Here is a 23,387-nt window from a genome sequence, read left to right as displayed (position 1 = left end):
GCAGTTCCGCATAGGAAATTATTTGTTAAAATGAGAATTGAAAGGTGGATGAAGAACTGGTTAAAGGGGAGACTACAACCGATCACATTGAAAGGTGAACGGTCAGGCTGGAGGGAGGTTACAGTGCAGTTCCTCAGGGATCTGTCTTGGGACCAACCTTGTTTAACATTTTTATTACTGACCTTGGCACAAAAAGTGAGAGTGTGCTAATAAAACTTGCGGATGATGCAAAGTTGGGAGAGATTGCTAATACAAAGCAGGACTGGAATATCACACAAGAAGAGCTGGATTACCTTGAAAGCAGGAGTAATAGAAGTGGGATGAAATTTAATAGTGCAATGTGCAAGCTCATGCACTTAGTGATTAACAACAAGAATTTTTGCTATAAAATGGGGACGTATTAGTTGGAAGTGACAGAGGAGGAGAAAGACCTGGGTGTATTAGTCATCTGGTGATCAACCATGAGCCATCAGTGTTATGTGGCCATGAAAAAGGCTAATGCAGTCCTAGGATGCATCAGATGTGGTATTTCAGTAGCGACAGGGATATGTTAGTACTATTATACAAGGCACTGGTGAGACCTCACCTGGAATACTCCATGCAGTTCTGGTCTCCCATGTTTAAGAAGGATTACTTCAAACTGGTATGGGTGCAGAGAACGGCGACTAGGATGATCAGAAGAATGGAAAACCTGCCTTCTGAGAGGAGACTCAAAGAGCTTGGCTTGTTCAACCTAACCACGTGAAGGCTGAAGGGAGATCTGATTGCTCTCTATGAATACATTTGAGGGATAAATATTGGGGAGGGGGAGGAGTTATTTAAGTTAAGGGCCAATATGGACACAAGAATAAATGGATATAAACTGCCCATCAGTAAGTTTAGGCTTGAAATTAGATGAAGGTTTCTAACCATCAGAGGAGTGAAGTTCTGGAGCAGCCTCCTAAGGGGAGCAGCGAGGACAAAAAACTGTCTTCAGGACTAAGCTTGAGAAGTTTCTGGAGGGGATGGGATGATGGGACTGCAACGGCATGTAGTCCATCTGCAACTGCTAGCAGCAAATATCCCCAATGGCTGGAGGTGGGACACTAGATGGGGAAGGCTCTGAGTTACTACAGAGAATTCTTTCCCAAGTCTCTGGCTGCTGGGTCTTGCCCACATGCACAGGGTCTAACTGATCACCAGATTTGGGATCGGGAAGCAAGTTTCTCCTGGGTCAGATTGGCACAGACCCTGTGGGGTTTTCGCCTTCCTCTGCAGCATGTGGCACGGGTCACTTGCAGGTTTAAACTAGTGTAAATGGTGGATTCTCTGTAACTTGAAGTCTGTAAATCAGGGTCTGAGGACTTCAGTAACTCAGCCAGAGGTTTGGGGTCTTTTACAGGAGTGGGTGGGTGAGATTCTGTGGCCTGCAATGTGCAAGAGGTCAGATTAGATGATCATGATGGTCCCTTCTGGTCTTAAAGGCTAAGGGTACGTCTACAGTATGAAATTAATTTGAACTTATTCTATTCGAATTTTCGGAAGCGATTTTATACATTTGGTCTTGTGTCCCCCCACTAAAGCGCGTGAATTCGGCAGAGTGCATCCACAGTACCAAGGCTAGCATCAAATGTCAGAGTGGTGCACTGTGGGAAGCTATCACACAGTTCCCGCAGTCCGTGCCGCCCATTGGAATTCTGGGTTAAGCTCCCAGTACATGATGGGGCAAAAACATTCTCGCAGGTGTTTCTGGGTGTGTGTCGTCACTCACTCCTCCCTCCGTGAAAGCTATGGCAGATGCCATACTGCCAGCAGCCTATGAATCCACCTCGCATGTCCTCTCGTCTTTCTATCTACTCTTTTATCTAACCATTTCCTGCCTTTTTTTGGCCACTGTGAACTGAGCAGCACAGCTTCCGCCACAAACTCTGCTATCCCGCTTTTGCATCGCTAGCTAATTTCTCCATGTTGTTCTTTGAGTGATTGCTCATATCCATTCCAGTTACGTGTGCGCGCTGCGCATGCACGCTCGTTGGAAGATTTTTACCCTAGCAACCCCGGTGGGTCGGCAGGGTCACCCCCTGGAGTGGCGCCACCATGGCGCTGGATATATACCCCTGCTGACCTGACCGCTCCTCAGTTCCTTCTTACTGCCCATGTCGGGCGTTGGAACAGTGGAGCGCGGCTTAGCTGTCCTCCACTTCCCTAGCTTCTCCTTGTTCATTCGATATCTTGTGTACATAGTTGACTTAGTCTATAGTGTAATTAGTTTTATAGTTATTAGATAGATAGTATACATAGTTTAGCAGGGTTTGGGCATTAGCCCTTCCCCGCACCCGGTGCCGGGGCCCATGCCTGGTTCACCGGGGTTCAAACACTGCTTGGCCTGTAAAAAGCCAATGCCCACGAGCGATCCCGACGACTCTTGCCTGAAGTGCCTCGGGGAATCGCACATCTCAGATAAGTGCTGCATTTGTAAGGCTTGTAAGCCGTGGACAAAAAAGGAGAGGGACTTTCGCTTGAAGACTCTCCTTATGGAGGCAGCCCTGAACCCTCCGTCCTCGGCACCGAGTGCTGACAGCTCTCCTCCGGCACCAGACCGCGCCGGCTCCGCCAAGACACCTCGGCACCGGCCTTCTCTGGCACAGGGACCTGATCGGAGGCCCTTCGCTTCCTCCACGCCTTCGATGCAGACTCACCCTCGTTCGGACTGCCCGGCACCTACTCCTGCTGTGGCACCGATGACTGTGGTACCGTTGATTCCAGTCCCAAGAGGGCCATCGAGTCCGGTCCTTGAGAGCTCCCTGCTGAGGCCTGTGGTTGAGCTTACGGTCCCTTCCACACCGGAGACATTCTCCTCAGCCAGGGACCTTATAGCGATGACTGAGTCTGCCCTGCCTCAACCCCTGGCACTGCCGGTGCGGGTACTACATTCCAGAGGCAAGCCAGCCACTATGAGACCTCCTTCACTGAAATCAGCAAGCTGGCACCAATCTTGATCCAGGTCCTGGCACTGCTCGCGGTCTCATGGACGGTCCTGGTCTAGACGCCGCTCGCAGTCCCGACACCGCTCACCTAGGCAGTACTGGTCGTACTTGCTGCACAGATCCACTTCTCGTCCTGCCCAGTACTCTCGGTACCGCTCCGGTTCTAGGCACCGCTCCCGGCACCGAGACTCTTGCAGCCGGTCCCGCCGCAGACCTTCGAGATCCAGGACAACCTCCCGGCACCACGCTGGTTGCAGGTCCCGGTCTCGTTCTCGGCACCAATATGACTCCCGGTACCGATCCCCGGCACCGAGGAGATCTCCAGTGACGAGAGCAAAGGACTCATACCAGGCTCGCTCGGCTCCTCACTGGCCATCCCGACATCCATCCATGTCTTCTCAGGCGGATAGTGCATACGCCCCAGACACCGACATGCCTGCTGCTTTATTCCATGAGCCTCGGCCTCAAGATCATGGGCTGCAACAGTGGGGTTTCTGGACGCCTTGGGCGTGCCATCAGGCCCAAGGCTCTCACCCAGGTCCATCGCGCTTGGCCACCTCAGAACACCGGTTGCAGGAAGCCACGATCACCCGCCCTCTTCCTCCTCCTCCTCCTATGGAGGAAGGGTTGACCCAGCCTCAGGACTCCCAGCTTCCCAGGGAGACAGAGACAATCCACCAGGAGGAGCCATCGTCAGACCTGCTTGTTCCAGGTCTCTCCTCTTCATCCTCCCCTGACGAGGCTGTAGCTGGAACCTCGTCTGTTGGCCCTCCACCAATCAACCTCAGGGCCCACCAAGACCACCTCAGACACGTTGCACAAAATATGAACTTGCAGGCCGAGGAGGTCCTGGAGGTCCAGGACCCAGTGGCGGACATTTTGTCATCAGATGCTCCCACTAGAGTGGCTCTTCCCTTCATTAGGACCATACAGGCCAATGCCACTACCATCTGGCAGTCCCCGGCCTCTGTCCCACCTGCTGCGCAAGGTGTAGAGCGTAAATACATGATGCCCTCCAAGGGCTATGAATATCTCTATGTCCACCCTCCTCCTTGCTCCCTCGTTGTCCAGTTGGTTAACGAGAGGGAGCGCCATGGGCAGCAGGCTCCAGCCCCTAAATCAAAGGACGCGAGATGCATGGACTTGCTAGGGCGCAAAGTCTATTCCGCAAGGGCACTCCAACTCCGCGTGTCCAATCAGCAAGCCCTCCTTAGCCACTATAGTTATACCACCTGGGCGGCAGCGGACAAATTTAAGGAGTTGCTTCCGCAGGATGCACGACAGGAGTTCTCGGTGATCCTTGATGAAGGAAAGAAGGTGGCAAGAACTTCCCTCCAGGCTTCCCTGGACGCCGCAGACTCAGCTGCCAGGACTCTGGCCTCTGGCGTGACTATGCATCGTATCTCGTGGCTGCAGGTCTCCAGCCTCCCCCCGGAGCTGCAACACACTATTCAGGATCTTCCCTTTGAGGGCTAAGGGCTGTTCTCCGATAAAACTGACCCTAGGCTGCAGAGCCTAAAAGACAACAGGGTCATTATGCGCTCGTTAGGCATGAACACGCCAGTGACTCAGCGCAGGCCCTTCCGGCCCCAACCGCACCGCCCTTACCCTCAGCCCCGGCAGAGGCAAGACTTCGCCAGATGATGAGGCAGAACCGGTCGCCAAAGGCAATCGGGCAACCAAGGGGGCCAAAACCAAGGCTCCTCCAAGCCTTTCTGAGGGCCAAAACCTTCCTTTTGAAGGTGCGCCCAAGGGCGTTGTACCAGTTTCTTTAAAGGATCCGTCCCCTCCTTTCTCCAACCGTCTTTCCTTTTTCCTCCTTGCGTGGTCCCAGCTAACGTCAGATCGCTAGGTCTTATGCACGCTGGAATTTGGATACCACCTCCAATTTATTTCAAACCCCCCCCCCTTCCACCCTCCTCCCTTGTCCCTCTTCAGGGACCCCTCTCACGAGCAGCTCCTCCTCCAGGAAGTGCAAACACTCCTCGCCAAAGGAGCCATAGAGGAGGTACTGGAGCATGAATGGGGCAAGGGGTTTTACTCCTGCTACTTCCTAATCCCCAAGGCAAAGGGAGGTCTCAGACCTATCCTCAATCTGCGGGAACTCAACAGATACATGATAAAGTTGAAGTTCCGTATGGTATCCCTGGGGACCATTATCCATCCCTGGATCCTGGAGACTGGTATGCCGCCCTCGACATGCAAGATGCCTACTTCCACATAGCCATCTTCCCACCTCACAGGAGGTTCCTCTGGTTCATGGCCGACCGCCAACATTTTCAGTTCGCGGTCCTCCCGTTCGGCCTCTCTCTACAGCCCCAAGAGTATTCACCAAGTGTATGGCTGTAGTCGCTGCTCACCTCCGCCGCAGTTGGATACACGTGTTTCCGTATCTAGATGACTGGCTCATCCGCGGGACCTCTGAGGTGCAAGTCCTCCATCACATCCACATTGCCAAGGACCTTTTCCTACATCTAGGCTAATGATCAATGCGGAAAAATCGACTCTGATCCCCACTCAGAGGATAGAATTTATTGGCGCCACCCTGGATTCCAATCTTGCCAGAGCCTGTCTACCACTGCCACGGTTCCAGACTATGGTAGCCATCATCCAGAGTCTGCGAGCGGCGCCATTGACTTCGGACACACTTGCCTCGCTCTCCTGGGCCATATGGCGGCCTGTACATTCGTAACAAAATATGCCAGACTGCGCCTCCGACCCCTCCAGTTGTGGCTCAACTCACGATACTGACCAGCCAGGGATGCTATGGACATGGGCGTCACCATTCCCCTGACCATCCTAGACTCCTTAGAGTGGTGGCTGGATCCCTCCATGGTGTGTGCAGGGCTCCTGTTCCATCCGCCCCAGCCCTCGGCGTCCCTGACAACGGATGCATCATCCCTGGGTTGGGGGGATCACCTCGGGCACCTACGCACCCAGGGCCTTAGCTCATCTCAAGAGCTGACCCTGCACATCAACGTCCGGGAGCTGAGAGCGGTCCGCCTCACTTGCCAGACGTTCCAACAGCACTTACAGGGCCATTGTGTGTCAGTATTCACCGACAACACAACGGCCATGCACTATATAAACAAGGAAGGCGGCACGAGGTCTTCGCCCCTGTGTCAAGAGGCCTCACGACTCTGGGACTTTTGCATAGCCCACTCTATACACCTCATTGTGTCCTTTCTCCTGGGAGTTCGGAACATACTGGCGGATCGCCTCAGCAGATCCTTCCTTTCCCACGAATAGTCACTTCACCCGGACGTTACTCTTTCGCTCTTCCGGAGGTGGGGGTTTCCCCAGATAGACCTCTTTGCGTCCCGCGGGAACAGGAAATGCCAGATGTTCTGCTCCTTTCAAGGCCTCTCACCGGGTTCAGTGGCGGACGCCTTCCTTATACCATGGACGACGCACCAGCTCTACGCCTTTCCACCATTTCCACTCGTCCACAGAGTCCTACTGAAAGTACGCAGGGACAAAGCCCACTTAATCATGATAGCTCCAGCGTGGCCTCGGCAACACTGGTACACCATGTTGCTAGACCTATCCATAGCCGACCCTGTCCCCCTGCCTCTTCACCTGGACCTGATCGCTCAGGACCACGGCAAACTGCGTCACCCAGACCTTCAGTCCCTCCACCTCTCGGCATGGCTTCTGAGTGGCTGACCCAGTCTGAGCTGTGTTGCTCTGCCCCAGTGCAACAGGTGCTCCTGGGTAGCAGGAAGCTTTCCACTAGAGCGACATATTTGGCCAAGTGGAAGCGTTCCACGTGCTGGTGCGTGAAGCAGAACTTCCTTCCCACCAAGGTCTCCATCCCTAACATCTTGGATTACCTCTGGTCTCTCAAACAACAGGGCCTAGCGGTATCATCTTTGAGGGTCCATTTGGCGGCCATCTCTACCTTCCACCCAGGAGAGAATTGCCTCTCGGTATTCTCTCACCCAATGGTGTCTAGATTCTTTAAGGGCCTAGAGCGCCTCTACCCCCAGGTGCACCGCCCCACCCCAACATGGGACCTTAACCTGGTTCTTGCCAGACTCATGTCCATCCCATTCGAGCCGTTAGCAACTTGCTCCCTTCTCTACCTCTCATGGAAAACCGCTTTCCTGGTGGCCATCACATCAGCGAGACGCGTCTCCGAGCTTCGGGCCCTCATGGTAGGTCCCCCATATACTGTATTCCACAGGGACAAGGTGCAGTTACGACCACATCTGGCCTTTCTCCCCAAAGTGGTATCGGCCTTCCATGTTAACCAGGAGATCTTCCTACTTGTCTTCTTCCCAAAGCCACATTTGTCTCGCAGGGAGCAGCAGCTACGCTCCCTAGATGTCCATAGAGTGCTTGCTTTTTATATCGAGCGAACAAAACCATTTCGCAGAACACCCCAACTCTTTGTTGCAGTGGCTGAGCATATCAAGGGCCTACCCGTTTCCTCACAGCGGATTTCCTCCTGGGTGACGTCGTGCATCCGCACGTGTTACGACTTGGCTCATGTTCCGTCGAGCCACGTGACTGTGCACGCTACCAGGGCTCAGGCCTCATCGGCTGCTTTCCTCGCTCACGTACCCATTCATGAGATTTGTCGCGCAGCTGCCTGGTCCTCGGTCCATATCTTCGCCTCCCACTATGCCCTGGTTCAGCAGTCTAGGAATGACGCAGCCTTCGGCTCCGCAGTATTACACTCTGCGACATCTCACTCCGACCCCACCACCTAGGTAAGGCTTGGGAATCACCTAACTGGAATGGATATGAGCAATCACTCGAAGAAGAAAAGACGGTTACTCACCTTTGTAACTGTTGTTCTTCGAGGTGTGTTGCTCATATCCATTCCACACTCGCCCTCCTTCCCCACTGTCGGAGTAGCCGGCAAGAAGGAACTGAGGAGCGGTCGGGTCAGCAGGGGTATATATGCGGCGCCACTCCAGGGGGCAACCCTGCCGACCCACCGGGGTTGCTAGGGTAAAAATCTTCTGATGAGTGTGCATGTGCAGCGCGCACACCTAACTGGAATGGATATGAGCAACACATCTCGAAGAACAACAGTTACAAAGGTGAGTAACTGTCTTTTGTCTGTCCTGGGCTCCCATGGAAGCTATAGAAGACAACCATTTACCAACTTTTATTGGCCATCTTGAACTGAACAGCTCTCCTACATTTTGCGCCCTTTTTCCAGGATTACCCATGCAGGTGCCATAGTGCGGCAAGCATGGAGCCCTCTCAGATCTCCGCTGCAGTTTTGACCATTGTAAATACCTCGCACATTATCCAGCAATATGTGCAGTACCTGCAAAACCAAGCGAGGAAGCGATGACAGCAAGATTACTATATCCATGAGGACATGGATACAGACATTCCTAGAAGCATGGCATGTGGTGATTGGGAGATCATGGTGGCATTGAGCCAGATTAATGCTGTGGAACGCTGATTCTGGGCCTGGGAAACAAGCACAGACTAGTGGAACCGCATAGTGTTGCAGGTCTGGGATGATTCCCAGTGGCTGCGAAACTTTCGTATGCATGGGGCCACTTCCCTGGAACTTCGTGACTTGCGGTCCCCTGCCCTGAAGTGCAAAGACACCAAAATGAGAGCAGCCCTCACAGTTGAGAAGCGAGTGGCCATAGCACTATGAACGCTTGCAACGCCTGACAGCTACCGATCAATTGGAAATCAGTTTGGAGTGGGCAAATCTACTGTGGGGGCTGCTGTGCTGCAAATAGCCAATGCAATCATTGACCAGCTGCTATCAAGGGTAGTGAGTTTGGAAAACGTGCAGACCATTGTGGATGGCTTTAATGTGCTGGGGTTCCCTAACTGCAGCAGGGTGATAGGGACATTCGTTCCATCTGTTCTGGCCCCGGCACACCGGGGCGGCCAGTACGTAAACCACAAGGGGTACTTTTCCATGGTGCAGCAAGCACTGGTGGATCACAAGGGACGTTTCACTGACATCAACGTGGGTGGCCGGGAAAGGTGCATGATGCTCGCATCTTCAGGAACTTTGGTCTGTTTGAACAGCTGCAGGAAGGGACTTACTTCCCAGACCAGAAAATTACTGTTGGGGATGTTGAAATGCCTATAGTTCTCCTCAGGGACCTAGTCTACCCCTTACTGCCATGGCTCATGAAGCCATACACAGGCACCCTGGACAGTAGTAAGGAGCAGTTCAACTATAGGTCTGAGCAAGTGCAGAATGGTGGTAGAATGTGCTTTCTGGACATTTGAAAGCGCGCTGGTGCAGTTTACTGACTCAGTTAGATCTCAGCACAACCAATATTCCAATTGTAATTGCTGCTTGTTATGTGCTCCACAATATCTGTGAGTGTAAGGGGGAGAGATTTATGGCGGGGTGGGAGGTTGAGGCAACTCACCTGGTGGCCAATTTCACATAGCCAGACAACAGGGTGATTAGAAGAGCGCAGCAGGGCGCGCTGCACATCAGAGAAGCTTTGAAAGCTAGTTTCATGACTGGCTGGGGTACAGTGCGACGGCTGTGTTTGTTTCTCTTGAAGTTACCCATCCCATATATATAAAGGAAATAAAGTCACAATTGTTTAAAAACCCTTCTTTATTATTTGTTGCACAACACATTGAGAGAAATCAGAAGGTAGACCAGAGGAAGGCGGTGGGTATTGTGTTACGGGGGTGGAGGAGGAGGGAAGGACAAGTCCAGAAACCAAATCAAAATTTGCATATGTCAACTTTCTGCTGCTTGGGCAATCCTCTGGGGTTGTGTGTGGGTCCCCGTAACCCCCCACTCCATGTGTTCTTGGGCGTCTGGATGAGGAGGCTATGTAACTTAGGGAGGAGGAAGGGCAGTTATACAGGGGCTGCAGCGGCAGTCTGTGGTCTTGCTGCCTTTCCCACATTAGATCCACCATACAGCGGAGCATGTCAATTTGCTCCCCCATGAGCTTGACCACAGCGTCCTGCCTGCTCTCATCGTGCGTGTCCCTCCTCTCTTCATGTTCCTGTAATGCTTTACAGGACTCTACAATTGGTTGCCTCCATGCATTCAGCTGGGCCCTGTCAGTGCAGGAGGACTGCATGAGCTCAGCGAACATGTCCTCCCGAGTTCATTTTTTCCGCCTTCTAATCTGGACCAGTCTCTGGGACAGAGTAGATAGGGGCTGCGTTGAAACATTTGCACCTGCAGGAGGAGAAAAAGGGAGGTAGTATTTTAAAATACATTTCAGAGAACAAAGGGGACACTCTTTCTCAGTGAAACAGGCAATTCATAGTATGTTCTTTCTGTACAAGTTAGCATTTTGCCTCATATATACTGAAGTGCCTGCCACTTTGGTGTGAGTAAGCCATCACACATGGGCAACAGAATTCATCTTGCAGGCAGCCCAGGTTCTGCTGCTTCCACATTCATTTCAGTGCTTTCAAACTGCTGGGCCCCTTTCCCATAGTAAGCGATGCCTGGCAGGTTTGCCATATAAAAGGAGGGCCTGGCGGCTCTCTGGGATGATTGCTTCACACAACACAACACCCACTGGCACCCACCGTGTAGCTCTGATGAGGCTCTGAGCAGGGATGAGCCCTTTAAACTAAACGCGAACAGCCCAGCACAGCTGGGTTTCCCCCTCTCCCCCACCGCATCGCTCCGATCAGGCTCTCACTCACCAGAAGTACCTTCTCCAGGGTCATGGTCTGGGAGCCCGCCTTGGGAGTGAGGGGAGGCTGTTGGCTCCAGCGTTAAGAATAGTGCCTGGCTAGGTGGGAAAACTGATTCCCCCACTTGCTGCCTGTGCACTCTCCTCCTCCTCCTCCTCTTCGTTCTCCAATGACTCATCCTCCTTGCTCCGTGCAACTCCCCCCTTGCAGGTGTCCACAGACAGTGGTGGGGTAATGGTGGCGTCACCTCCCATAACTGCATGCAGCTCATGGTAGAAGCAGAATGTATGGGGCTGTGACCTAGAGCAACTGTTCGCCTCCCTGGCTTTTTAGTACACTTGCCTGAGCTCCTTGATTTTTGTACGACGCTGCTCTGTGTCCATGGAGTAGCCTCTTTCCATCATGACCCTGGAGACTTTAGCATACATATTTGCATTCCCTTTTTGGAATGTAGTTCTGCCATAACAGATTCATCTCCCCAACATGCAGTGAGATCCAATGCCTCCTGTTTGGACTATGCTGGAGCTTGTCTGCGAATCCGGGACTGCATGGTCACCTGTGATGATGGACTGTGCTGATGGTCACCTTGTGCTGATGGTGACCACACAGGAAATGAAATTCAAAAGTTCACAGGGCTTTTCCTGTCCACCTGGCTAGTACATCGGAGTTGACAGTGTTGTCCAGAGCGGTCACAAGGGAGCATTCTGGGATAGCTCCTGGAGGCCAATAACATTGAATCGCATCCACAATACCTTTAACCCAGGATTGTGATCTCGATTTAAGCGCGACTCCACTTGCTGAGGTGGAGTACAGAAATCAGATTAAAGAACCCTTTAAATAGAAAAAAAACAGTAAGGTCGTGTGGACAGAATCTTCTTTTTTTTTCGAATTAAGTCAGCTAATTCCTAAATAACCAACTAGTGTAGACCAGGCCTAAGTCTGTGAGCTTCCAATCCAGCATTCTAGCAAGCTGAGGCCAGGGCCACGTTGAAGCCCTGCTCAGGGATGGTGGCTGTCCAGGGAGGACCTGAATGTGCCCATCTCTGTAGCAGGATGGGGCTGTTCTCTCTGTTCAGGCCATGGGGGAGCAACACCCACACCCCTCCATGAGGGTGAGGAGTCAGAGTTTCTGAATTGCACAGTGTTCTCCAGTTCTGGCCATCCGCTGGTGGAACCTGTGGCCTGATGTACTCAGCTCCATCCCTGCCCCTTACATGATGATTTGACTCCAGTCATGCCTAGGAAGCATGAGGGGGCAGAGGACATCTTGGTCTAGCCCGGGCTGGGTTTGCCAGCCTCCTGCTGTGTCTGGCCTCTGCACTGATTAAGGGAGAGCTCTGATGCCCACGTCCCACTGCCATGATAATGCCAGCATTCTGTTCCCTGGGTCATCCCCTTCCTGAGTCCCACAGTGCAAAGGAGTAGCATGTGGTTCTGGGCCCAGCCACCAGGGGGCGCAGGAAGTGTTTCACACCTGCCCCTCCAGGGCAAACTGCACCTCATGCCATGTCCAAGCCGAGCAGGACCCTGAGCCCTGCTCCCTGGTGCCCTAGCACTTGTTCTCCCCACACACACATGCGCCTGGGCCCTAAGAGGTGGGCTGGCAAACAAGAGCATCCCTGGGATTCCTAGGAGGCTGACTGGGCTGAGTCCTGCCCCTCTCCACATGCTCCACACCCACCCCAGGTCCCCTCGTCTCTGACCTGGGTTGGTTGCTGTTCCTGACAGGTTGTGACCCGCCTGATCCACTTGCTGAGCCAGAAGATCCTCGGGAACCTACAGCAGCTGTGCGGGCCCTTCACAGGTAGGGGCTTTGGGGGGAGGGTTAAATTGCAACTTTCCCTAATGGGGATACGGCCTGTCAGAGTTCCAGAGGCCCCGGCATGTCCTGCAGGGCCCTCTGTCCCTAGCCGGGGCTCCAGGCTGTGACTTCATCACCATGCAGGGGAGGTGGCTTGCTGCTGGCATTTTCCTGCTTCTCCCCCAGCCACAGTCAAGACTTGAGGAGCAACTGGCAGACCTGCTGGGGACTGACCCACCCTGGGGATTAAAGCAGGGCTCCAGGGCTGGAAGCAGGAGCTGCTATGGCTGGAGCAGAGAGCCAGGCTCCCTGGGTGGGGTGGGAACTGGCTCCTCTTGCGGGCCAGGCCAGCACTGATGCTGGGCATCACAGAGCAGAGCTCCAGACCAGGTCCTGCAGTTGTTCAGTTCATAGGGTTGCCAACCCTCCCAGTTTTGCTAGGAGTCTCCCGGAATTGGGCTCTATTGCCCGGAGGCTACTGAAGCCAAACCAGGAGATTTTAAGCTGCTAAAAGTTTGGCGGCACAGCAGGGCTAAATCAGGCTCCCTACCTGCCTTGGCTCCGCACTGCTCCCGGAAGCGGCCGGCACATCCCTGTGGCCCCGGGGGGCAGGGGTCTCCACATGCTGTCCACGTCCCAAGCACTGACTTCGCAGCTGCCATTGACCGAGAACTCTTGGTTGGTGGGTGTCTTACCCTCTGGGTCCCTCAGACGGTTGGTCACTCTGTCTTTCCCACAGGCTCCAGTCTTGGTGTGGCCTCCAGCTCAGAGCTAACCAACCCAGCCAGTAACCTGTCCACGGTGGCAGTGCTGCCAGTGTGTGACGATGTGCCCATGGCAGCCTTCACGCTGGAACTGGAGCATGCCCTCAACGCCATAGGTGAGTGAGGGCCAGAGCCTCGCTCTGCTCCTGGTCATGCTTGGGGTGCAGGCCTGGCGTGATGGTCCTATTCACTCTTCCAGGTCCCACCCTGCTTCTGACCAGTGACATCATCCGAGCACGGCTTGGTGCCTCAGCACTGGACAGGTAGGGGATTGGCACAGGCGGTAGGTGGACTGAAGGAGCTGGCTCCTGGTCTCTGATCTCTTTGTTCTCCATAAAAGGCCCCCCCACCATGTGAGGCCTGCAGGGCTGTGCTATGGGGCTTGTGTCACTGGGGCACAGAGGGTGGGGTCTAGCTGGAACACAGCAAAGAAAGTCCTTGGCTAGCACAGAGAAAGAGAAGTTACAGCAGAGTCCATCCTGGTCAGCCCAGAGCTCTGTCCCTCTGATTGCTCTGTCCCAGTTTAGGTGTGCCCCCAACTGATTCCCACAGCTCACACTTAACACCTCCATCTCCCCTCCCCCAGTTCTCTGTTCTCGAACTGGGGAGATGCAGCTCAGTCCCCCTGCCAAGAGAGGAAGTCCATCTCTCTGGGTCGTTGATTGCTAGTGATCCATGTCTGGGCAACTGGATTTGCCATTGTCTTCTCAAGAGCTAAAGCCCCAGAGAGCTAGGAGCTGTTCACACCTGTGTTTTTTAGCCTGGCCAGAGAGCAAACAGACCTTCCTCACACCCCACTAGCTAACAATGCAGCATATAGAGGAAACTCAGGCATACATAGGCTTCATAAAAATATTACAAAAAACCTTCCACTTTGTCAGAGCGTGCAGCTGGGGAACTGCATGCTGGGAGCTTGGGGGAAGGGTCCCCATTGGCATCCGGGCATTAGGTAGAGGGAAGGAGGGGCTGCACGGTGGGAGCTTGGAGCAGGGCCAGAAGCAAGGGTTGGAGCAATGGGGTGGGGCAGGACAAAGCTGGAGGCTCCCTGCTCACATCCTCTCCCTGGCAGCATCCAAGAGTACCGGCTGTCAGGCTGGCTGGCGCAGCAGGAGGACATCCACCGCATTGTGCTGTACCAGACCGACTGCACACTGACGCCCTGGACTGTGCGCTGCATCCGCCAAGCTGACTGCATCCTCATTGTTGGACTGGGGGACCAGGAGCCAGCCCTAGGCAAGGTGAGGCTGGGGCCCTGTGTACAGTGACTGGGGGAATGCTGCATCCCGAGCCCATGGAGGTGGCCAGCATGGTCTGGGATGCTGCATTGGCCTGTGGAGTGCAGCTTGGAAGCACCGTCGGGGCTCCCTTGTCCCCACTCTCAGATGACAGAGCGATTAGGGTCACTTTGTGAGCTGGACACAAGCAAACAGTCTGTTTTGATCTGGCTTGGTATAAATGTCTACATCTACGAGCAAAGCCTGTAGGCCAGGGGTGGGCAAACTTTTTGGCCCGAGGGCCACATCTGGGTATGGAAATTGTATGGCAGGCCCTGAATGCTCATGAAATTGGGGGTTGGGGTGCGGGAGGGGCTGAGGGCTCCAGTTGGGGATACAGGCTCTGGGGTGGGGCTAGGGATGAGGGGTTGGGGGTGCAGGAGATTGCGCTGGGCTGGGACCAAGGGGTTCAGAAGACAGGAGGGGGATCAGGGCAGGGGTAGGGGGTTGGGGCACAGGAGAGTGTCAGGGGTGCAGGCTCCAGACGGTGTTTACCTCAAACAGCTCCTGGAAGCAGCGGCATGTCCCCACTCCAGCTCCTACACGGAGGCGCAGCCAGGTGGCTCGGCGCACGGCCCCATCCACAGGCACCGCCCTGCAGCTCCCGCTGGCTATGGCCAATGGGAGCTGTGGAAGGAACCCTTTGACTGACTCTATGTATAGGAGCTGGAGAAGGGACATGCCGCTGCTTCTGGAAGCTGCGCAGAGCTACAGGACGCATGGAGCGAGGCAAGCTCCTGGCCGAAGTGCTGGAGCGGGGCAAGCCCTGGACCCCGCTCCCCGGCATGAGCTTGAGGGCTGGATTAAAATGTCTGAAGCGCCAGATGTTGCCCCGGGCCGTAGTTTGCCCACCCTTGCTGTAGGCCGTGCTGACAAGGTGGGGAGCCCTGTCCTGGGAAGCAGGGACTCCTGAAAAAAACTTGGGGGTCGTGGTGGACAATCAGCTGAACATAAGCCCACAGCATAATGCTGTGGCCAGAAGGGCTAATGCGATCCTGGGATGTATAAGCAGGAGATTCTCGAGTGGGAGGTTTAACCTTATATCTGGCACTGGTTCAACTGCTGCTGGATTCCTGTGTCCAGCTCTGCTGCCTGCAATTCAGGAAGGATGTGGATGAATTGGAGAGAGGTCAGAGATGAGCCATGAGATTAAAAGATTAGAAACCTGCTTTAGAGTCAAAGTCAACGGGCTCTATCTAGCATAACAAAGAGAGGGTTAAGGGGTGACTAGATCTCAGTTCCTACTTGGGGAACAGATATTTGCTACTGGGCTCATCAATCTAGCCGAGGAAGGTCTAATGTGATCCAATGGCTGATAGTTAAATCTACAGCCCTGCACAGATACAAAAATGTATATCCGCATCTGATCCGTGATCCACAAAAATTGTCCTTGGATATCTGCATCTATGAATGGGGATATCCACAGATATCCAGGGTTCTACTAACAGCTTCACAGGTCACCATGCAGCACTGACACAGGACTGTGCCAAGTCCCCGACCCTCAACTGCCCCCTCTTCTCCCCAGAGACCTCCTGCCCTGCCGATGACTCTGTCCCTGCTACCCCTCCTGCCTAGGGTTGTCAATTTTGGTTGGATATATTCTTGAAGATTTCATCATGACATAATCTTTAATTAAAGAGTAATCTTTAATTCCTGGAGACTCCAGGCCAATCCTGGAGGGTTGGTAACGCTATGTCCTGCCCTGCTCCAGGCACAGGCTACAATCCTGAGCCCTCGTGTGTAGCACCATCCTCCCAGTGGCTCGGCCAGTCCTATACAGCCGCAGCAGGTCTAGCGTAAGCAGACCCGGCTGGGACTAACAGGCTGCTGTCCTCACAGCACCGCAGTTGCCGCCAGCTAATTTAGAGTACAACTACCCCTCTTTCAAATGGTGCTTGGCTCACTCCCTTCTGGGAGCTGTGGTTTATCGCCTCTGACCAAGCAAGCTGGGGACTACAACTCCCAGAATGCTCAGTATCATATGATTGAGAGAGCTGAGCAGGAGCCTGAGGGCTGGTGACAGCCCTTCCCTTCGGGTTAGCGTATGCTGCAGAGCCCTGCACAGAGACATCATCTGTGTCTGCATGGGAGCCACGAGCCGGAAAATGGTCCGTGGATATCCACATCCTCACATATAAAGTGGATATCTGCAGCTTTGCAGGGCTCTTCTTAAAGCTAGACAAAGTCAGAGTGGAGATATACAGAGAGATTAACCACTGAAACAACTGACCAATGGTCGCAGTGGAGTCTCCATCACTCATCATTTTAAACTCAAGATGGGATGTTGTCTTAAACAGTGGTTCTCAATCAGGGGCACATGTATCCCTGGGGGTACGCAGAGGTCTTCCCAGGGTACATCAACTCATCTAGATATTTGCCTAGTTTTACAACAGGCTACATAAAAAGCGCTAGTGAAGTCAGTGCAAACTAAAATTTCATACAGACAATGACTTGTTTATGCCGCTCTATGTACTCTACACTGAAATGTAAGTACTATATTTCTATTCCAATTGATTGATTAATTTTATAATTGTATGGTAAAAATGAGGAAGGAAGCAATTTTTCAGTAATACTGTACTGTGACACTTTTGTATTTTTATGTCTGATTTTGTAAGCAAGTAGATTTGAAGTGAGATGAAACCTGGGGTACTCAAGACAAATCAGACTCCTGAATGGGGTACAGTAGTCTGGAAAGGTTGAGAGCCACTAGCGTAAAAGAGCTGCTCTAGGAATCCTTGGGGACAATTCTCTAACCTGTGTCAGGCAAGAGGTCAGAGTTGATGATCACAGTGGTCCTTTCTGGTGTGGGAATCTATGACCACCTTCCATGTCCCTTCTGCAATTTCCCTCCAGACTCCTGCTGGGGAGGGCTGTGCGCTGGGTGACCAGATAGCAAGTGTAAAAAATCGGGACGGGTGGGGGGTAATAGGTGCTTATATAAGAGAGAGCCCCCAAAATCGGGACTGTCCCTATAAAATCAGGACATCTGGTCACCCTAGCTGTACGTGCCATACAGGGGTAGGGGGCTCATCCTGACGGGGGAGCTGTGAGCTGGACTGGGCTGCAGCGGCTCATGCTGGGAGGGTAGGGTGGGGTGGGGGGGAATTGCCCACTGAGGGGGCTGTGTATGTCATGCAGGGATGGAGGCTTGTGGGAGGTGGGGAGAGCATCTGTGCATTGGGATGGGGCTGTGTGTGCTGTGCTGGGGCAGGGATTATTCCACCAGGGAGTTGGCTCATTCTAGGGGCCCCTGTTCTGCCCTTGCAGCTGGAGCAGATGCTGGAGAACACTGCCGTGCGTGCCCTGAAGCAGCTGATTCTGCTGCACCGGGAGGATGGCCCCAGCCCCTCCCGCACCGTTGAGTGGCTCAACATGCGCAGCTGGTGCTCAGGACACCTTCACATCAAGTGCCCACGCCGTGTCTTCTCCCGCCGGAGCCCCAACAAGCTGGTACTGTCCCTCTCGTCCCCAGGACCCTTTGGGCTGGTGTAGCATGGTGCCACACGGTGAAGCTGTTTGTGCTAAGGATTATAAGACCCATGGGGGTGGGCACAGAGCTGCTGTCTCAGAAAAGACCCCCAGGCCAGTCTGGTCCTTGTGGTGCCTCTGCTGCCTTTCATGGCATTAACCTGGGCAGAGCTTGATGCCAGCCTGGCATAGGTCTGTGATGGCATCAGACCTCTCTGGAGTGCGGGGTGCAGAGCCAGGGGGTTCCCTGTTATAAGGGGGTGGGAGGGTGCCGTGGGGTTGGGAGTGAACTCTGGGGGTGCATGCATTCTGTATGGGGTTGCTTTGGGGGGTGGCAGCCTGTCTGACTCTCACTCCTGGCCCTGCAGAGGGAGATGTACACGAAGGTCTTCGAGAAGGACGCTGACCGGCACAGCGACTTCTCCCGCCTGGCACGAGTCCTGACTGGCAACAGCATAGCCCTAGTGCTGGGAGGAGGAGGGGCCAGGTAGGGGCTCAGACGAGGCCTGGCTGGGGCACTGAATTCCCATGGCACTCCTTTGCACCCAGGTGCAAACCATCCCCCAGTGGGGGGCCATAGGCACCTACAACCCCAGCTTTACAGTGGGCAGGGGGACAAACCCGGGGATAGAACCCAGGAGTCCTAGCTCCCAGCCCCATGTCCCTACTGGTACACAAACACTGCCTCCAAATAAGGGCCATGGGAGTGGGGCTGAGACAGTGACCCTGCCGCCCACCACCCTGCGCGGAGCAGTGCATCCTGGAAGCACCATAGCAGACATCCTGGCTGCCTGGCCCGTTGGAGGCATGGCAGCTGCGTGGCAGGTTGCAGAGTTTGGGGCCATGTGATGGCTCCTGGGGCAGGCTCCCTGCCTGCCATTGGGCTCTGACCCCTCCCTCCCCCGCACAGGGGCTGCTCGCACATTGGAGTGATCAAGGCCATGGAGGAAGCCGGGATTCCCATTGACCTGATTGGGGGCACATCCATTGGCTCCTTCATTGGGGCTCTCTATGCTGAAGAGCGCAGTGCTGTGCGCACCAAGCAGCGTGCCCGCGAATGGGCCAAGGTGAGAGGCAAGGCCAGCTGTGGGGTAGGGCAGACGCAGAGTAGGTGTGCTGTGGGGCAGGGCCAGACTTGGGAGGGTGGGAGCAGGAGAACTTCCCAAACCAGCCCCTCCCAGAGCTGCCACCCCGTAACCCAGCCTTCCCCACAGCCGCTGGCAGCCAGGTCCAGGCACTGGGACATGGCCCTCACAGCTAGCAAGTGCAATACAGAGGTCCCAGCCTGCACTGGGCTTGATCAGTCTGTCTGAGGGGGGCCTGTAGAACCTCCAGGCTCTCTCTGCTGCAGGTATCTCTGCCCCTGCACATGCTATGCAGCTCTGTCCTGTGGGTTCAGAGGCAAACCCCCTGCAGGCTGTGGGGATTTGTCCTCCCTTTGGGCCTGGGATGTCTGTTGGGCCTGGAGCAGCGAGCCCATGGTGTGCCTCAGCATTGTGCTGCTAGACACGACAGCCTCTGTTGTACATGCAGCAGGCTAGGGCAGCAGGGGGTTCCGGTGGGAATTGCAGCCTCCCCAGTAACAGCCCGTCATGCTAGTTGGCATACGGTGCTTTGGCTGGAGGACATGTCACACCCCCACCAGCGATTCCAGGGCCGGCATGCCAAGTGGCGTGGCAGCCTGGACTCAGAATGCTGCCTGTGCTGGGCCGTGCCACCCACGTAGTGACTCCTCACCCTCTTCCTGCAGAGCATGAACTCCGTGTTTGAGACGGTCCTGGACCTCACCTACCCCATCACCTCCATGTTCTCTGGCTCGGCCTTCAACACCAGCATCAACAAGGTCTTCCAGGACAAGCAGATTGAGGTAGGTGGGTCCAGGAAGCTGGGCAGGGTCCTGGTGCAGAACACTCAAAGTAGCCTCTTGCTGGGAAGCCCTGATCAATGCTTTCTGCTGGCAGCTGTGTTCCCTGGAGCCTGGCCTTGTCCAGCGGGCATGGTGCCTTGCACAGCCCCCACAACAGCATCCTGCACTGTAATGGTCTCTGATTAGCCCTTTGTGCTCCTGCAGGATCTGTGGCTCCCCTACTTCAACGTGACAACAGACATCACAGCCTCGGCCATGCGGGTCCACAAGGACGGTAAGCGCCTGCACCTCACACCCACGGTGTCTCCCAGGCTGCACTCGGTGCATGGTGCCCTGGATGTTGGGGCCCAAATCCTCAGCATCCTGCTCATGTGAGGGCCTAGGGCCAAAGGCCTCTCCCTGCCCCCTCAACCCCACCCTGAGCTAGTAGCAAAGCATGTGGGGTAGAGCCTGGCTGGTTGCTGAGAGTAACAGGCCTCACTGGCCTGTCTCAGCCCCTGCTGGCTCTCTCCGAAGAGTCCTGCTGCCTGTGTGCTGGATGGGTCCACGTGGCCACGCCAGGCCTGGGCTCAGCTTCAGTCAGAGCTGGCATCTCTATGCTATTTCGGGGGATTTTTTTTTCCAACCTGACATAATGTCATTTTCTTAAAATACCCTATTAAAATCTTGATTGCTTTCAATAGTCATCGGAAGATCGATGCTGGTTCCGGGAGACTCCAGGCCAAACCTAGAGGGTTGGCAACCCTAGCTGAGCAGTGCTTCCCCTCAGGCGCTGAGCCGATGTCTCCAAGGACAGGAATCGCCTGCTGTAGAAAGTGCCCCCTATCCCCCAGGGAGCAGTGCTTGTAACCCCTAGCCCACATCAGCGGGCATGGGTCACCCTACTGCCAAGCCATCCACTAACACAGCGAGGGACTGGGCCGGGCATGGCCATCTTGATGTCTTTGCGCTTGCCCCCTTTGCTCTCACACCTGGCAGGGCCCCTCAGCGTCCTGCTCTGCAGCAAAGGATAGTGTTAGAGGAAAGGGCTGAAAGAAGGGCAGGGGCTGTCAGGGCAGGGCCCCAGAGGTCTAATTAGGACTGATGGGCTGAAATAAAGGTCTCCATCCTTGCGAGAGAGCCGGGGCAGAAGCTGCCGTTGATGGCACAGGGAGCGCTTGGGCTCTGCTGCCAGGGCTGTGCTAGAGGCAAAGCCAGGCTCTGGGAAACCCCCTGTAGGGAGCACTGCACCTGAATTGACTGGGGCCAAACACAAGGGCCGGGGGCTTTCCCTACCCATGACTCTGCCCTGGGCAGCAGGAGCTGCTGGCTTTCCTTAATCACCTGGCCTCAGGGCCCAGAATCTCCAAACAGCCAGACACCATTCCTGTCTTTCTGGGGGCAGCAAAGGCCAGCCTGGGCCAGCAGAACCCAGGCCCAAGACCTGCTGACGCTGCTCCTGGTCAGAGTTGGGGCCCCACAGCGAGTCCCTCCCGCCCATCCCCACACTCCGCTGCCCACTTGGTCATTGTCTGGCTCCTCCCCAATTCCCTGCTTGTAACACTTCTGCTACTCACTAACCCCTGGTAACATCCCCCACTCCTAACTGTGTGGGGAGAACACACGATGGGGCTATGGGACACACTAACCTTGCTGCCCCCTGCCCCTCACGCCTGGCCTGAGCAGCCCTCCTGTCATCTGACACCCTAATTGGGCCAGCTGGATGGCATGTTAGCAGCAGCTGCTCTGAGTCACTGGGGGGAGTTGTGGCAGCATTCTGCCCTTACACTTGGGTGGTGGTGGTTGGGAGCTCTGGGTGGAAGAGAGGGCCTGCTGTGGGGGTGAGTGGGTGGGTGTGTGGTGAGGTTTGGGCTGAGGTAGACAAGGGGCAATGTTCTGTCCTTGCACTCAGGTGATGGTGGTTGGAGGCTCTTGGGGGAGGCAGCTAGAGGGGGGTGCATGTGCCGGGGCTGGGGCACACAAGGGGTAGCGTTCTGTCCTTGCACTCATGTGGTGGTGGTTGGGGGATCCCAGGAGAGGTAGGTGGGGGGGTGCTGCTGGTTCAAACTCAGTCTCTGCCCTTGGTCCTCATCTTATGCCTCATCTGTCACAGGCGCCTGATCTCACCTGGGACATTGATCCTTCCATGCCTGTCCACGGGGCGCTCCAGCAGCTGTAACTGCCTGGCTCTCACTCTGCCTGCTTGTCTGTCTTAATGCCAACTAACCCACACTCATCCCTAACTCACTGAGCCTGGGGGACAGGGACAGGGAGATGGGTTAGGGAGAGGCAGGGCTGGCTCTGCTGTGTGTCTGTGTGAGTGCTCTCTTCCTGGGGAGATGCCAGGGGAAGGCCTCCCCCCTACCAGGACCCTGCTGTCCTTCCCTGGGGTCCTCAGCTGGCATCCAGAGCCATCAGCCGAAGCCCTTCCCCCAAAGTCCATGGAATGGGGCCTCTGCCTCCTGCAATGATTGGGACTCCCTGCACCACCATCTCAGCATGTGCCTCAATCTCCTCCTGGACCTGCAGTGCCCAGCCTGTGCTGCTGCCTTCGGCCCTGGATAGTTCTGTCCTGGCGTCTGTTGCCCTGGGCTTGCCCCACTCGCCCTTTCTCTGATGTTCTGGCCGTGCTGGTTGAGTTACTGCAAGGTTACAGGAGAGCACTCTGCTGGGCTTCCAGCTCTGAGCCATGGCAGCCCATTGCCAGGGGAGTTTGGCCCAACCCCACTGCCTTTGGCCCTCCCATTGCAGTAGGGCACTCCTACAACCGATCCGGTCTGTGCCTGTTGCCGGGCAGCCTTCTGCCAGCTCCCCACCAGGCTGCTGTAAGGGCACCTAGCTGCTGGATGCCCAAGGTCTGAGCCCTCAGCTTCAGCTCCTTTAGGCATTCTCTTAGGGTGCTCCCATCTATCTAGCCTCTTCTCCTGAGCATACTGTGACTATATAGCCCTTCACCAGCCCCGAGCTCAATGCTGACCCCTCAGATTCCCCAGTAACTTAAATGCCCTCTCCCAAGCCCCTCCGAAAAGGTGAGCTGCTGGGTCCCCTCTTCCAGGGCCCTGGGCTAGGTGTAGCATAGAGCACAGGCCCTCTGCACAGCCGTGTGACACTAGTGCTCTTTACCTAAGTATTAGAAACACCCTGGAGATACAGATCCTATAGAAAACACCACCCTCCTGAGCACAGGTTCACTCACTTGCTCTCGTGTCCCAGGCAGTCCTTGGGGGCACCAGGGAGGCAGGGTCCCCTCTCCGAATCTGGCTCCCTCAGCAGCTTCCCTTACCTTGAGCTGTTGAAAAAGGGGCCGAAGACCTGCAGAGGCTGACTAGGGAGTTGCCTGGCAGGGGCTGGAAGCAGCTTTACCAGAACCTCCGGTAAAGCTGCTTCCAGCCCCTGCCAGGCAACTCCCTGGTCAGCCTCTGCAGGTGACCAGAATCCTCCCTCGTGGTGTTGCCAAGCAAACCAGTTTCTGGGGGACGGGGTCGGGGAGCCAGAGTCTTGGCTGGGTGTTCATAGCCCAGTGAAGGCCCAGGCCAGTTAATGACCCTCTGTGCTCAGCTCTGCACCATTGCCCTGCTGGAATGTCAGCCCAACAGGCAGTGAAGAGCTCTGTCTGCGATGGAGGCTGCAGGCTGAGGCCAAGTCATGCAA

General features: G+C 55.0%; 1 protein-coding gene across 16 annotated transcripts in view; it reads left to right on the top strand.

Annotated features, from left to right (window-relative positions):
- PNPLA6 (patatin like phospholipase domain containing 6) overlaps positions 1–23,387 on the top strand; it is a 71,190-nt gene that overhangs the window by 39,705 nt on the left and 8,098 nt on the right. For 15 of the 16 annotated variants that reach the window (XM_050925754.1, XM_050925753.1, XM_050925762.1 and 12 more), the window contains 9 exons: positions 12,312–12,387; positions 13,124–13,264; positions 13,348–13,411; positions 14,218–14,386; positions 17,690–17,872; positions 18,259–18,377; positions 18,801–18,957; positions 19,641–19,757; positions 19,962–20,031. In XM_050925754.1, the coding sequence (XP_050781711.1) occupies positions 12,312–12,387; positions 13,124–13,264; positions 13,348–13,411; positions 14,218–14,386; positions 17,690–17,872; positions 18,259–18,377; positions 18,801–18,957; positions 19,641–19,757; positions 19,962–20,031 (1,096 nt within the window). Of the gene's footprint in view, positions 1–12,311; positions 12,388–13,123; positions 13,265–13,347; positions 13,412–14,217; positions 14,387–17,689; positions 17,873–18,258; positions 18,378–18,800; positions 18,958–19,640; positions 19,758–19,961; positions 20,032–20,440; positions 23,263–23,387 lie in introns of those variants that run through there. The other variant, XM_050925763.1, reaches the window with a different exon arrangement.

The sequence above is a fragment of the Gopherus flavomarginatus genome, chromosome 16, assembly GCF_025201925.1.
Source record: "Gopherus flavomarginatus isolate rGopFla2 chromosome 16, rGopFla2.mat.asm, whole genome shotgun sequence".
In the NCBI taxonomy this organism is placed as follows: Eukaryota; Metazoa; Chordata; order Testudines; family Testudinidae; genus Gopherus; species Gopherus flavomarginatus.
The sequence above is the reverse complement of the archived record's forward strand: the minus strand, read 5'-3'. Positions and strand labels throughout refer to the sequence as shown.